The 14,636-nt window shown below is 45.5% G+C and overlaps 1 protein-coding gene across 9 annotated transcripts in view; it reads left to right on the forward strand.

The window, feature by feature from the left end:
- Nucleotides 1-14,636, forward strand: part of LOC140482751 (NHS-like protein 1) — a 265,348-nt gene that overhangs the window by 212,996 nt on the left and 37,716 nt on the right. For 7 of the 9 annotated variants that reach the window (XM_072580336.1, XM_072580334.1, XM_072580335.1 and 4 more), the window contains exon 2: nt 12,655-12,807. In XM_072580336.1, the coding sequence (XP_072436437.1) occupies nt 12,655-12,807 (153 nt within the window). Of the gene's footprint in view, nt 1-1,470; nt 2,024-11,386; nt 11,424-12,654; nt 12,808-14,636 lie in introns of those variants that run through there. The other 2 variants (XM_072580340.1, XM_072580341.1) reach the window with 2 other exon arrangements.

The raw sequence follows: 14,636 nt of genomic DNA on the forward strand, positions 1-14,636 counted from the left end.
CAAACTGATGTGGCATCAAAAAGCTCATGTGGAGCACACTATGCGACTCTCAGACTGTGCTCACGGGTTAACAGGTGGCTATGCATCAGGTGCTTTCTCGATTACCTCAGTATTAACACCTCCACCTCCCCCACCCTCCACCACTCCCCGAGCACTCTTTCTCATTCCTTCCATCACTGAATTATTGTGATGAATGGGGAGTCTGTACTGTGAGAAAGTAGTTTTTAACATCAGGCTGGTGCTGGGAAAAAAAATTGCACAAAGGCTTGTTCAGCACTGAACCCTGGTTCAGAGTGACCTGCAACCTTCTTTTTCACTGGTTAATGAACTACAACTAACTAACCTTTTCAAATCTGCAATATTTCTGATAGAAAGGGTTGGGTAGGTGGGATAGAATGACTCCGAGACTGAACTGCAGTTGAGGGGTTCAGATCGTTTCCTGGATAGTGGATAATGGGGTGTGTGCTACAGACTGGAATCTAATCAAGAGATTCAGATAGATTATATGTAGAATAGTGGACCCCTGGGAGTGAGTTATAAACTGGAATGTGTGTCAGTAGCTGCTGTAAAGGGCAGAGGCCATAGGCATGACTAGAGACCATCAGGGTCTATTGATCAGGAAGAGTGATTAAGATGAGAAAACCTTTCTGCTTTAATTGGATAGGAAATGAGGAAAGTGCAGGTCCCACAGAATCAGTAAAAGAACTGCAGTCTTCACACTCGTCGGAATAGCTGATCTGCCCCCCCTCCCTTGCTTTGCTTCCTGTATAATTCCAGCCTTATCTTCAGGTATGCATCGGTTTGTAGATGTATTTTGGGATATTTCAATCAACTGTTGAGTCAGACCTGGAGAAACTTGCTGCAGCTTTGTAAACTGCTGCTTTAAGAAAAGGTGAAATGTTAGCCTTTATAAAAAAAATGCAAAGTGTTCTACGCAAAAGTGACAAATATGAAAATCGATATGTCGGATTGGATTGACTTTATCGCAGATTTCAGTTTCAACGAAGGCATCACCTTGGCTACGATTGCCACCACTGTCTCCGCAGAGTTGGAAATGAGAGCCCAGCAAAGGGAGCACAAAGCAGTTGGAGCTGATAATTTGTGGGGGGGGAGTGGAAAGAAATACAGACTGTGTTAGCAATTCCACAGAGGTTCCTTTGTAAAGATCCAGCTATTGACTGCTGTGAGGTGGGGGGAAGGGTGGATTTGGGATGGGGAGGGGGAGCTTGGAGAGGCCAGCCAAACAATGACCCCCCTCGCTGACAGGAATGAATCAGATTGGCTTTGAGTTCACTTGATGTGTGCAGAAGGTTGGAGAGGATGGTGGGGGTGGGGGGAGGGGGGGGGGGGAATATCTTTGTTAAACTATTTCCTAGCAACATAAGGATGGGGGGAGGAGCGTGGCAGGGGTGGTGGGAGGAAGGGAGTGGTGGGTGGGAAGGAGTTCTTGCTCCTATCAGTCTTAGTGTTGAGACGCAGAGGACTAAAGAGCAGGTGGACTTAAAGAGAACATCACATTACAATCCTCGACTTGCGCTTCAATTTCTGAGACACAAAATTGAGCATCTGAGAGGACACTTGTAGCAGGAAGCCCATGTTTGCAGCATCTCCTGTGACGTTTTGATGGTCTAAATGGAAGGGATAATATTTCGTGGCTGAGCTTAATTCATTTGAGAAGGGGAGCGAGAAAGTGGATCTAAACCTAAGCTTCTTGGGTTACAAGCCTGTTTTTCTTTGTAAAAGAAAACAAATTACTCCCTACTTCCTCCTCCCTGCCACTGTGAAACAAAACCGTCACATATTAAGTGAATGACTGCAAACAACCGATTTGGCAGAGAAAAACCAAAAGGGATTCCTCTTTCTTCCCCTGAGTTTGGGTCTGAGGCAGGAGACAGACTCACCCCTCTGTGCCCTGCTACAATGCTGGAAAGACTTTGAAAGGCAAGAGAATTAGTTGGAAAAGACATGGTGGTGTTTATAAACAGAAAGTTGGAATCCTTCATTCAGCTCTTCAAGAAAAAGGGTGAGTGCAGTGTTGTGTGGTGCTGGTGTTTTGTGGCTGGGATTGAAGGAATTAAAGGGGCTGGGATTGAAGGAATTTCTGCTGTTGCTCAGGGACGCGGCTAAAATTTCCTTCATTATTCCACCACTCGCAGACTTAGAGGGCTTATGGAGCTCCTGCTGAGATTGGGAAGGGTTCTTCCTTTTGAATGGGTAAACCTGGAAGCTGCAGGACGATGGAATGGAAGGGTGAGGAGTTCTGTAGTTTCAAGGGGCAAGTACCCACTGAAGATGTTGGTGCGCAGTAGCTATTCAACTATTAAATGCAGCACTCTGTAAGGCACCCAGGAATGGGCTAGAAATGCTAGCTTCGATTTTGCAGAAGCCAAATCCCAAAAATTAAATTTTAATAAACACTTTAACCTATGTCTATTTTACAGCCCAGAACCAGACCCTTCAGTCCAACTCGTCCGTGCTGACCAGATATACTTAATTAATCTAGTCCTATTTGCCAGCACTTGGCCAATATCCCTCTAAACCCTTTCTGTTCGTGTACCCAACCAGATGCCCTTTTAAATGTTGTAATTGTAGCAGCCTCCACCACTTCCTCTGGTAGCCTCATTCCATACACACCCCACCCTCTGTGTGAAAGAGTGGCCTCTTAGGTCTCTTTTAAATCTTTCCCCTCTCACCCTAAACCTATGCCCTGTAGCTTTGGACCCACATACCCTAGGGAAAAGACCTTGTCTATTTATCTCTATCTGTGCTCCTCATGATTTTATAAACTTCTGTAAGGTCACCCCTCAGACTCTAACGCTCCAGGGAAAATAGCCCCAGCCTATTCAGCCTCTCCCTGTCGCTCAAACCCTCCAATTTCTGCCATTGACAAGCACTTGATATACCGTATAACCGGATAACTAAAGCTGTATGGTTCACGCCCTGAACCTTTGTTCTCTGTGTGTCCATAGCAACTGCTGTGGCCCAACAGATCACACTGGTCACTCCCCTGAAAGTAAATGTTGAAAAAAGTTTTGTCTTCGATCAGGAGATGGTGAGTTCAGTCTGAATGGGGATGGAGGATAATGTGTCAGACAATGCCTTTAGAGGTTACCTGAGTTCCTGGTTTCAACAGCGATAGCAACTTTAGTGGAAGGGGTTAAGAATGAGATACTACAGATTGAAATCAAGAAGCAAACGATTTAGAACAGAGAGCAGGAAAAGTTCCAAAACTAAGTGCTGTGGTATGGGACTTGCACCCAGTGCTATAGGTTCAAGGCAGAGATCATGTCAACAATAGAGGACGGAAGAAAGACATGGGGGTGAAAAGCTATGGGATCAGGGTAAACAAACAACACTTCAGATGTTTGCTTTAGAAAATATAAACACTAACAGGGACCTGCTGGGTCGAATGGCCTCCTTCTATGTTGCATGTTATGTTAAGCATTGCACAGTAGCTCAGTGTTGCCTGAGCACTGTTACCTCACAGCACCAGGAACCCTGGCCTCGGACCACTGCATGGAGTTTGTACATTCACCCTGTGTCTGCTTGGGTTTCCTCCCACACTCCAACAATGTGCAGGTTAGGGTAGATTGGCCATGCTAAATTGCCCATTGTGTCCAGGGATTTGCAAGTTAGATGGACTAGCCACTGGAAGTAGAGTTATGGGGATAGGGTGTGGGGTGGGATTGCGGGGAGCAGATCTGGGTGGGTTACTCTTCGGAGGGTCAGTGTGGACGCAAAAGGCTGATTGGCCTGTTTCCACATTATGGGATTCCATGATTGAATCATCTCTCTGTATATGGAAGCTGCTATGCATAAAAATACACTCTCAGAAACAGGCCATTTGGTCCATTGTATCAGTACTGACTCTTTGAAAAAGCTATCCAGTTATAGTCATACAGACCCTTCTTCTGTGCCATCCAGACATCCCAGCTGACCTAGTCCCATTTGCCAGCATTTGACCCATATCCCTCTAAACCCTTATCCCTCCCTACTCATATACCCATCCAAATGCTTTTTAAATGTTGTAATTGTACCAGCCTCCACCACTTCCTCTGACAGCTCATTCCATACACGCACCATCCTCTGCATGAAAAAGTTGCCTCTCGGTACCTTTTTAAATCTTTCCCCTCTCACCTTAAACCTCTTGTTTTGGACTCCCACAGCCTGGGAAAAGACCTTGTCTACTCACCCTATCCATCGCCTTGTCCCACTTCCCTCACCCTGTCCCCATATAAAAAAACAAGTATATAACACTTTACACACCCACCAGACGTCTCAATGTGATTTGCAGCCAATGAAATGCCTATTGAAGTGTAGTCACAATTGTAATGAAGGAAATATAGCAGCCAGCACTCCCTCAGTACTACCTCAATACAGCACTGGAATGTCTGCCTGGATATTGTTGCTGCTTCTGTTCAATCATTGCATTCAGAACCTCCCCAGAGAGTCTCGAGGGAGAGAGCTTTACAATGAGGACATAGGGACTGACATCTGTTGTGCGCTCCTGGGCACGGGGTGTTGCGAGCACTAGGGTAAGAGACCCTGAAAAGTGCGTTGTTACTGGAGCTGTCTGTCTGCTTTTAAGGAGTGCACTTGAAAAGCAGTTGTCAGTTTCCAAAGGTTTACCCCAGGGCTGTATTGGATTTCCTTCAGCAGGAATAAAAGCTGGAACAGCGATCAGTGTAGAGTTTGCAATTATCAGCAAGCCCTTCCAACTCAGTGACTGAGAGGCCGTGAAATTTAATGGGTCTTGGTTCCTTTGCAGTGTCACGTTTTAACCCTTTTTAACACTTTGTCTGCTTGTATGCTGAAGTTTGTATTTAAAGATGGGATTGATGGCCGTACCAGGGATTCAGGTTCCTGAGAGAGATCTTTGTGGCACCTTCCTTTTGTTTCACTTCTGTATCGTGCCCATGCTTTGCAATCCTGTAATTTAATATGCTGTATACGACAAAGAACTGACCCTCGGCAGGATTTGCACAATGCAGGTACTCTAAGAACCGTGTCAGTGTAGTTTACCCAGCTCAGTGAAATATGGTAAGCACTGTAACCCAGTGCTATATATACAGTACAGTATTTACTGTAAGCAGACTTATACACACCCTGATTTATACAGTGAGACTGAACCACCAGGCTTTGTAAAGCGTGGCAGTGGGGTGGGAGGTTTTCTCCCTGTCTCTCACACTTGAGGGGTCAGTCAAAGATTGTTGTGCAGCAGCAGAATCTCCTCCACTTATTTTCCAAACCCCTTAACAATGTTACCCACCCTGAAATGTCTTGCAAGCCCAGCTGTTGGGACACATCCTGGGGATGCAGTGAGCTTTAGCCTCTGTCAGCTAGTCACCCAAGGCTGAATTAGTCCTGGAGGGCATTCCAGTTATGCAGCTCAGCTCAGCCCAGTTCAGTCTATGTGAAGTATGTGTCATTTTCTGCTCTTCAGATCCTGAACATACTCAGTCCTCCTAGGGTTTGATTCCGAAGGATGACTCGTTTCTTTTTGACCTGGGATGATGCAGCAGATCCCATTTGTGGCAACACAAGAGGGTGTAGCCTTCTACACCCCAGCAGCTGAACACAATGCCTATCTGCAGGCAATTATAAAGCCGTAAGATGTAGGAGCAGAATTAGGCCATTGGCCCATCAAGCTTGTTCTGCCGTTTGATCATGGCTGATATGTTTCTCAACCCCATCCTCCTGCCTTCACCTCCCAACCCTTGTTCCCCTTACTCATCAAGAACCTCTCTCTCTCTCTCTCTCGATCTCTCTCTGTCTTAAATACACTCAATGACTTGGCCTCTACAACCTTCTGTGGCAATGAGATCCCCCCAGCCTCTAGCTGAAGAATTTCCTCCTCAACCCAGTTCTAAAAGGTCGTTCCTTCACTCTGGGGCTCTGCCCTCAGGTCCTAGTCTCTTCAACTTGTGGAAGCATCTTCTCCATGTCCAATCTGTCCAAGCCTCTCAGTAATCCGTAAGCTTCAATCAGATCCCATTCATCCTTCTAAACTCCACTGAGTACAGACCCATATTCCACAACCGCTCCTCCAATGACAAGCACTTCATCCCCTGGATCATCCTTATGAACCACCTCTAAACCCCTCTAACAACAGCCCATCCATCCTTGGATACAGTGCCCAAGACTGTTCACAATGCTCTAAATGTGGTCTGATCAGAGCCTTGTACAGCCTCAGCAATTATTGAATCAAAGAATGGTTGCAGTGTGGAAGCGAACTGTTTGGCCCGTTCTCTCCATGTGGCCCTTCTTCCAGTGTGAAAAGTGGCATCATGGATTTGTACATGGAGAGGGGCAGAAAGGCCTGTTTTTTAGTTAATGTCTCATTTGCAACCTGACACAGTGCAGCATACTGTCTGTATTGCAGCAGGAGTGACAGTTGGAGTATTTGTACTAAAGTCCTGGAGTGAGACTTGAACCCACAGTCTGTGACTCGGAAACAAGAATAGTGACCACTGAATCAACGCTGACATTATAAAACAGGGTAACTTCAGTCGATTCCCACCACCACCCCCCCCCAACCCAGTCACCTCCAAACACACAAGTTGTATGTGCTATCATATAATTCGAAATCGCACAACACCAGGTTATAGTCCAACAGGTTTAATTGGAAGCACTAGCTTTCAGAACGTGCTCCTTCATCAGGTGATTGTGGAGTACAGAACCACCTGATGAAGGAGCAGTGCTCAGAAAGCTTGTGATTCCAATTAAACCTGTTGGACTATAACCTGATGTTGTGTGATTTTTAACTTTGTACACTCCAGTCCAACACCAGCATCTCCAAATCATCCTGTAGTTCAGTGGGCTTGCACCCATTTTTTTCATTAAGGCATTTCTTAAAATCTAGATCATTGAACTGGTGGGAGAAAGTGAGGACTGCAGATGCTGGAGATCAGAGCTGAAAAATGTGTTGCTGGAAAAGCGCAGCAGGTCAGGCAGCATCCAAGGAGCAGGAGAATCGACGTTTCGGGCATAAGCCCTTCTTCAGGAATCCTGAAGAAGGGCTTATGCCCGAAACGTCGATTCGCCTGCTCCTTGAATGCTGCCTGACTGCTGCGCTTTTCCAGCAACACATTTTTCAATCCTGTTCTCAGGTCTCTATCTTTGGCCTGGTGTCAATTGATGTTCCTAAGAAAGACTTGCGGGGACACTTTAAAAGGTGCTAGACAAATGCAAGGTGTTATTAAGAGGTTGATCCTGGAGGTTAGTCATTAATTGTGACGATATTGTGTTACCTATGAAGTAACATGCGGTTTTCAAAATAATACCTATTTGGAATCTGATCCAGGAAGTCTGGTAAAGAAGTCAAGAAAGAAAGATTGAGTGAGCAATAGGAAAGAGAAAAGTGTTTAAGGTGTGAAATCCTCATTGAAATTACGTCTGGTATGCCCAATATGGCCAGGGACTGCTGTACATAATCTGCTCTGAGGAGCACGAGCTACATTTAGAAAGACAGCTAAAAGAGAAAAAGATTTGTATTTATTCAGCATTTTTCATGATCACTGCTGATCTCAAAGTACTTTGTCACCAGTAATGTACTTTTTTTGTAAGTGTAGTTCACATTGTAATGTACAGATTTCAGGAGCCAATTTGTGCAGACCAAGCTCCCACAAACAGCAGTGTGATAATAGCCAGATAACCAGGTTTTCTGATTGTTGATAGATATTGGCCAGGGCATAATTCCTCAATTCATCATTGAAATAGTGCTTTGGTACTTTTTGTAATGTCCACCATGTGTCTCATCTGAAAGACAGCAACTCTGACAGTGCAGCTTGCTCTCGGTACTGCACAGGAGCAAGAGATTTGAAGTTTGCACGCAGGCCCAGCATTGGGACTCAAACTTAGGACCTTGTGTCCCAGAGGTGCTACCACTGAGCCAAAGCTGACACTGCATTGATACAGTTCTGTAGCAGGGTTGCTGTTTGAGAGAGAAACCGTTGCCAGGACATAACAGCATGCTCTTGTGGGATAAAGTTATTTCGATGGATCTGAGAAGTAAGAACAGGGTGATCACCTTCTTGAAATTGTATTATCGGCCCGCCAGTGGTCAATGGGAAATTGAGAAGCAAATATGTAAGGTATGCAGATATACTGTGTACAATTCTGGTCCCTCTTCTAAAGAAAAGATGTTAAACTTGAAAGGGTTCAGAAAAGACAGAGAAAGATGTTGGCAGGTTTGAGCTTTAGGCAGAGGCTGAATAGGCTGGGGCTATTTTCCCTGGAGTGTCAGAGGCTGAGGGGTGACCTTGTAGAGGTTTTTAAAATCTCTTTCCGGTGAATAGCCAAGGTTTTTATCCCAGGGGCGGGGGAGTCGCAAACTACAGGGCATAGGTTTAAGATTAGAGGTGAAAGGCCTTATAAAGGACCCGAGGGGTAACTTTTTCAAGTAGAGGATGGTGTGTGTATGGAATGAGCTGCCTGGGATATGGTGGAGGCTGGTATAATTATAACATTTAAATGGGTATATGAATAGGAAGAGTTTAGAGGGATATGGGCCAAATGCTGGCAAATGGGACTAGATTAATTTAGGATATCTGGTCAGCATGGACGAGTTGGGCCAAAGGGTCTGTTTCCCTAAGGTATGAATCTATGACTCTATGAAACAGTAGCTTTGACATCTTTCACATTCTCCAGAGAGTGCGACTGTTGGGATTTAACAGCTCATTTGATCCACACTTTCTCCGACAATGCAGTACTGTGTTAGGAATTTCAGTTTAAACAATGCGCTCAGGATTCTGGGGTGGGATTTGAACCAGCAATCTTTTGACTCAGAGGTGATAGTGAAGGACACTCACTGAGCTCTGATTTAGTTTGGGTCTATTTGTATTGATGGGTGCAGCAGGCACTGTAGCCCTCGGTCACATGGAGACCCATATGAGTCTCCCGTTAGAATAAGGGAATCAGGGTGATCAGCAAGTCGCAAGTATCAGCTGGAGAAATACAACTGGGGGGAGTTTGCTGTGTAGTATTGAATTGCTCAACTGGAAGATGGTTGCAAAGCTACTTGTGAGATGATGGTTCCGTGAGACTGAGATGAATGGGTCCCTGGGGCAACAGCACTTTATGAAAGTGGATATCTGGCACTAGCAATGGACTGACACCAGAACAAAAGGGAGGTCTCTGATGATTGTTACAGTAACGCTAGACTTGTGTCAGCAGGAGGTGGGCTGTGTGTTCAGAGACTTTACAACAGACTTTAAGATCAAACACTTGCCCTTTGGCATTGGCTGCAGTGCCCATGTGCCAAGCTGCTGGTCTTGCCACTGCCAAGAAGCTTCCCAACTTCTGTTCAGTCAACATCTGTACTTTGGATTCTCCCTGAGGCTCCACAAATCGAAAGTTGATCCCCAGGACACTTTTATGATCAACACTTGGTCAGGGGGAGGAGAAAGAATCGTAGTATGGTTGTGGGATAGAAGTTGCCATTCAGCCTCTCTGCTGGCTCTCTGAAACTGCAATTCAGATTGTCCCACTCGACAGCCCTTCCCCGTACCCCTGCAAATTCCTCCTTTTATCCAATGCCCTCCTCAAAGCCACAGTTGAATGTGACTCCCTTGCACTCTCTGAATTTACTAACTGCTGCAACACATGTTTTTCCTCAAGTTACTTCTGCATCCTTATCCAGTCACCATAAATCAGTGTCCTTTGGTTCTCCATCCTTCCATCAATGGAAACATTTTCTTTTTACCCGGGGGCGACAATGGCTTAGTGGCAATGTTACTGAATTAGATATTCATGCTTAGACTAAGAATAAAGAGAACAAAGAAAATTTACAGCCCAGGAACAGGCCCTTCGACCCTCCAAGCCTGAGCCGATCCAAATCTACTGTCTAAACCTGTCGCCCAATTTTGAAGCATCTGTGTCCCTCTGCTCCCCACCTACTCATGCATCTGTCCAGACGTATCTTAAGTGAATCTACCGTTCCTGCCTCTACCACCTCTGCTGGCAACGCGTTGCAGACACCCACCACCCTCTGTGTGAAGTACTTGCTGCGTGTATCCCCCTTAAACTTTTCACCTTTCACCTTGAGCTCGAGCTCAGCTCTTGGGCTGGGGGTGTCTCAAATCCCACAAGGCAACTGGTGGAATTTGATTCCAAAGAATAAATCTGGAATTGAAAGTTAGTCTTAGTGATGGTGACCATGGAATTACCATCAATTTCCACAAAAACCTGCCTGATCCTTTAGCAAGCCATTCTTACCTGGTCAGGCCTAGGTGTGACTTCAGGTCCCCAGCAATTTGGCCCAAATGCTGGCTGTTCTCTGAAAAAGCCATGTGAGCCGCTCAGTTTAAGGAAGGGGGAATGCTAGCCTCGTCAGAGACATTCACATCCCACGAAAGAATTCAAAAACAAATTCTGTCCAGACCCTTGATCATTTTGAATATCCCTGTCAGTTTTCTCTTGCAAGAGACAGCCTGGTCTATCTAAGTTCCTCATTGCTTGACTATTCTTGTCCATCTATCCTGCATCCCCACTTTGTTCCTCAAGTGTGCTATCCTGAATTGGATATTATACTCCAGTTGAGGGCAAACCATTATAAGGAAAATATTTGTTCCTTGCCTTTTGAATATTATTTCTGTTGGTTATATGCTAGAATATGGAAGAAAGACTATTCATAATTTGTGATGAAACCTTCACATCTCTGACCATCAAGTGTTGGTAACCTGTCTAATGGTTGAGAGATGGCACTTTTTTCTGGGACTTATAGAACCTACTCTCGTTGTTTCAGCATCAGCCTCTCAATATTTCAAACAGTGTCTCTTCCCTTTCTTATTCCTGTTGCAGAGTACATTACAGCGCAAGTGCCATTTCTTCACTATAGATATGAAGTCCTTGTGACACTGCCAAGAACATTTCTGACATAAATGAGCAAGTTTTGCAAACACCAGTTTTAGTCTGAACCCCCAATGCATGGTGAGATGTGCTGAACCAGAAGCTAATATATCAGGAAGAAAAACAATGAGAATAAATGTTCAAGTCATGATTGTTCACCTCCTGAGGGAGGGGATTTATAAAGTCATAGGGCAGCCAGTGTGCGATTCCAGTGTCAGGGCAAACTCTACTGGCCCTGACATAGGACTGAAGTACATTTGAAGAACTGACACCCTGATTCAGTGACTAAGTTCACAGTCGGTTACGGTTCACAGTGGCGCTGAAGCGGTTCAAAAGCATTCCACGTTCAAGGTCCTTAGGGAAGGGAAGGGCTCTCAAACTGCAATGTTTGTTGCCCCCTCTCTATCTCTTTATCTCTGTCTCTCTTTCACCGTCTGTGTCCTTCAACTCAATTCACCTATTCCTTTCTAACAGCCTGGAATTTCTGTAGTAATTTCCTGGTTCCGCCAGATTGTTACCTTTGCACTCGCTGACAATGGGGAACGAAAACGTAATGGAATCTCAAGCTAACAAAGGTACTTTTGTTCTGCATTGAGGCCACACTGAATGGTCAGAACTCCACCCAAAGCAGCTTATCATATCTCAGGTGTGATTGAGACATTCAATACAGCAGTAAGACTTCCGGAGGTTAGGCTTGTGGCTGCCTGGAACACATGTTGTGTAATGTTGTATGTCTGATGCATTTTCAGAATGGGTACTGTAGGACAGACGCTCTTCTAGGGAAGCGATCACCATTAGTTTGCTAGACCCTGGCCCCTCTCAAGTTTCCCATTAGTGCTGTACTGAATTGCGACCAGAGCTGAAATCGTTCAGAGCTAATCAATAATTCAGAAAAAAATTTCCAGGAAGACTGACTAAGGACACAGCTGAGGAATTGTAGCAAATCTTTGGACGATGTGATGGGCAGCTGGTTGTATTGGGCCAAATCACATCGGGTCAAGTGGGTGGGGCTGGGGCTGATTGGTTCAGGTTCAGTCGAGCTGGTTGGATGAGTCATGTCAAATTGAGTTTGGTCAGGTTGGGTGAACGGGGTCAGGATGGATGAGCTGGGTCAGGATGGGTGAGCTGGGTCAGGTTGGGTGAATTGGGTTAGTTTTGGTCAGGTTGGGTGGACCTGGGTCAGGTTGGGTGAATTGGGTTAGTTTGAGTAAGGTTGAGTGAGTTGGGTCAGTTGGGGTCGAGTCGAGTCGGGTTGGATTAAGTTGGGTTGGGTCAGGTTGAGTTGGGTTGGGATGGGTTGAGTTGGGTTGAATGGGGTTGGTTTGGGTTGAGTCAGGTTCCAGTTGGGTTGGGTTGGATCAGATCGGGTTGGGTTGGATCAGATCAGTTCTGGTTGGGTTAGATCGGGTCGGGTTGGGTCATCTTGGATGGATTGGGTCAGGTCAGTTTGGATCGGATCAGTTCGGGTCAGGTTGGATCGGATCCGTTTGGGTCGGGTTGGATCAGGTCGGGTCGGGTTCGATCAGGTCAGGTTGGTTGACGTTGGGTCAGGCTGAGTCAATGTGGATCCATTTGAGTGGAGGCGGGATGGGTCAGAATGAGGATTGGGTCAGGTCAAGGTGGGTTGGGTCCAGCCGAGGTGGCCGGGCTGAGGTGTGATGGCTGAGCTCGGCTTGTGTCTCCTTGCATCAGACAAGTCCATGGAGAAAGGGGAGGACAATGAGATTCACCGGACTGTTGCTTTGACATAATGAGCTGAGTGATTCCATGTCCGTCAGACTGAGAGAATTCCCTGTTCTTTTCCAGCGGTCTCTAACCTGGATGAAGAGAGCAGGTGGACAGTCCACTATAAAGCATCATGGCACCACCAGGAGAACGTGTTCCTCCCGTCGAGCCGGTCACCCTGTGTAGAAGATCTGCACCAGCAAGCCAAGGTGAACTTAAAGACCGTGCTGCGAGGTAAGGGCTGTTTCTCCCCTCTCCTTTCCTTCCTTAACCTAATTTCGTTTCCCCAAAACCCCATTACCCTTTTAGTTCAAATTTCCAAATCCTTATTGAAGTAACCAATATGTATATACGGGATTAATTGTGCTGTAACAGAGTGAAACGAGGGCAGGGTGAATCTATTATTTCACATCATCCCATTTTTTTTTCGGGAAAGGATAACTGTGTACAGTGTGAAACAGACCTGCCCATCTGCAGCGAGTCTGACTAATGTGGACCACCCTCATCCCCAAACAGTCAAGTCAGGTTGAACACATTGTGTACCTTTTTGGTCCCCTCACCTGAGAAAGGACATACTTGCCACAAAGTGACTATGGCAATGACTTGTGGGGTGATGGGATTTTGATGTACAAGGAGACTAGACGGTTTCAAAGATTAAGAGGTGATCTTATTGAAGTGCTCAGAATTCTTACAGGGCACATACATGAAGAATATTTCCAGTGTTGGGGGATGGGGGTTGTTGCAATGGTTTCTATCCAGGAGAGACGCCCTCTGAATAATATGTTGGGTTAACATGGGGAAAAATCTCAAAGGACAGTGACCCTTTAGAATTCTTCACCCCGAAGGGCTGTGGAGGTTCAGTCATTGAGAATATTCAGTCCATTTGTAGATGTAAAAGGTATCAAAGAGATATGGGGGACAGTGCAGGAACATGGTGTTAAGGTAGAAGATTAGCTGGCTTAAGGGACTGAATGCCTGACTCCTTCTATTTCCCACATTCCTCTGTTCAAGGTCAGTTTACAGAAAACACAGGGTGAGCAAATGAGCAAAGAAAGGTAGAGAGAGAGATGGCGAGAAAGGAGGGTGGCAGGAGGCTCTCATGGAGATGTACACCAGTGTGCAACCGTTAGGCTGAAGGTGCTGTGCTGTACAGACTTTGTAATGCTCTGTAATACCATGAATGATTACTTTGAACAATACTTACAGTGAAATAGCAAACTCTTTGCAATATTGGAAGCAAGATCAACCTCACAATGTCACAGCATGTGTCTATTCCCTGTGGAGCCCAGAATAATATCGGAAACTGGGAGAGATGAAAAGCCCAAGTGCCAGGTGTGGAGTGAGAAAGGAAGCTGAGCTATGGTCTGACATTACTGCCCGGTTAATTTGTTGTGTTGTTATTTTCTGTGTGTAACTTTACCTTGAGACAGTTGACAGACATGAACTGTCTCCATATTGCCTATCGGATTCAATGACATCTGAAGTGTTGCAGTGATATAAGGGGACAGGAGCAGCATGGGAGGGATTTGTAGCGATAAGTGTGGCCCAACAGCAAATTCCCCAGGGGTTTGGAGTCTTTGTAGCTCAGCAGGAGGCCACTCAGCCTATCAAATCCATGCCAGCTCTCTGTAGAGCAATCAAGTCAGGCCTATTCACCTGACTTAATTCTTGTAGCCTCTGGATTTTATTTCCCTCAAGTGAAGCCCAGCCTCTGTATGTGTGTCTGTGTGTATGTATATATAATATATATATTATATATACATATATATAATAAAACAGGTAGAAAAGCACAATATTTTTTGAAGGTACAAAGCTTATAAGTATTGATGATAGACTGACTTGGATGCACAAATGCAGGAACACAATAAAGTTACCATGCAGTTGGAACAAGCAATTAGGAAACCTAATGGCATGTCAGGCTTTATTGCAAGAGCAGTGGAAAGGAAAAGGAGCAGGAGTGGGCCATTCGGTCCATTAAGCCTGCTCCACCATTTATTACAGCCATGGCTGGGCTCATCTTGGACTATTCCTCTGCCCACTCCTCAATTCCCTAAGGGACCAAA

This window comes from Chiloscyllium punctatum, chromosome 11 (genome assembly GCF_047496795.1).
Source record: "Chiloscyllium punctatum isolate Juve2018m chromosome 11, sChiPun1.3, whole genome shotgun sequence".
In the NCBI taxonomy this organism is placed as follows: Eukaryota; Metazoa; Chordata; class Chondrichthyes; order Orectolobiformes; family Hemiscylliidae; genus Chiloscyllium; species Chiloscyllium punctatum.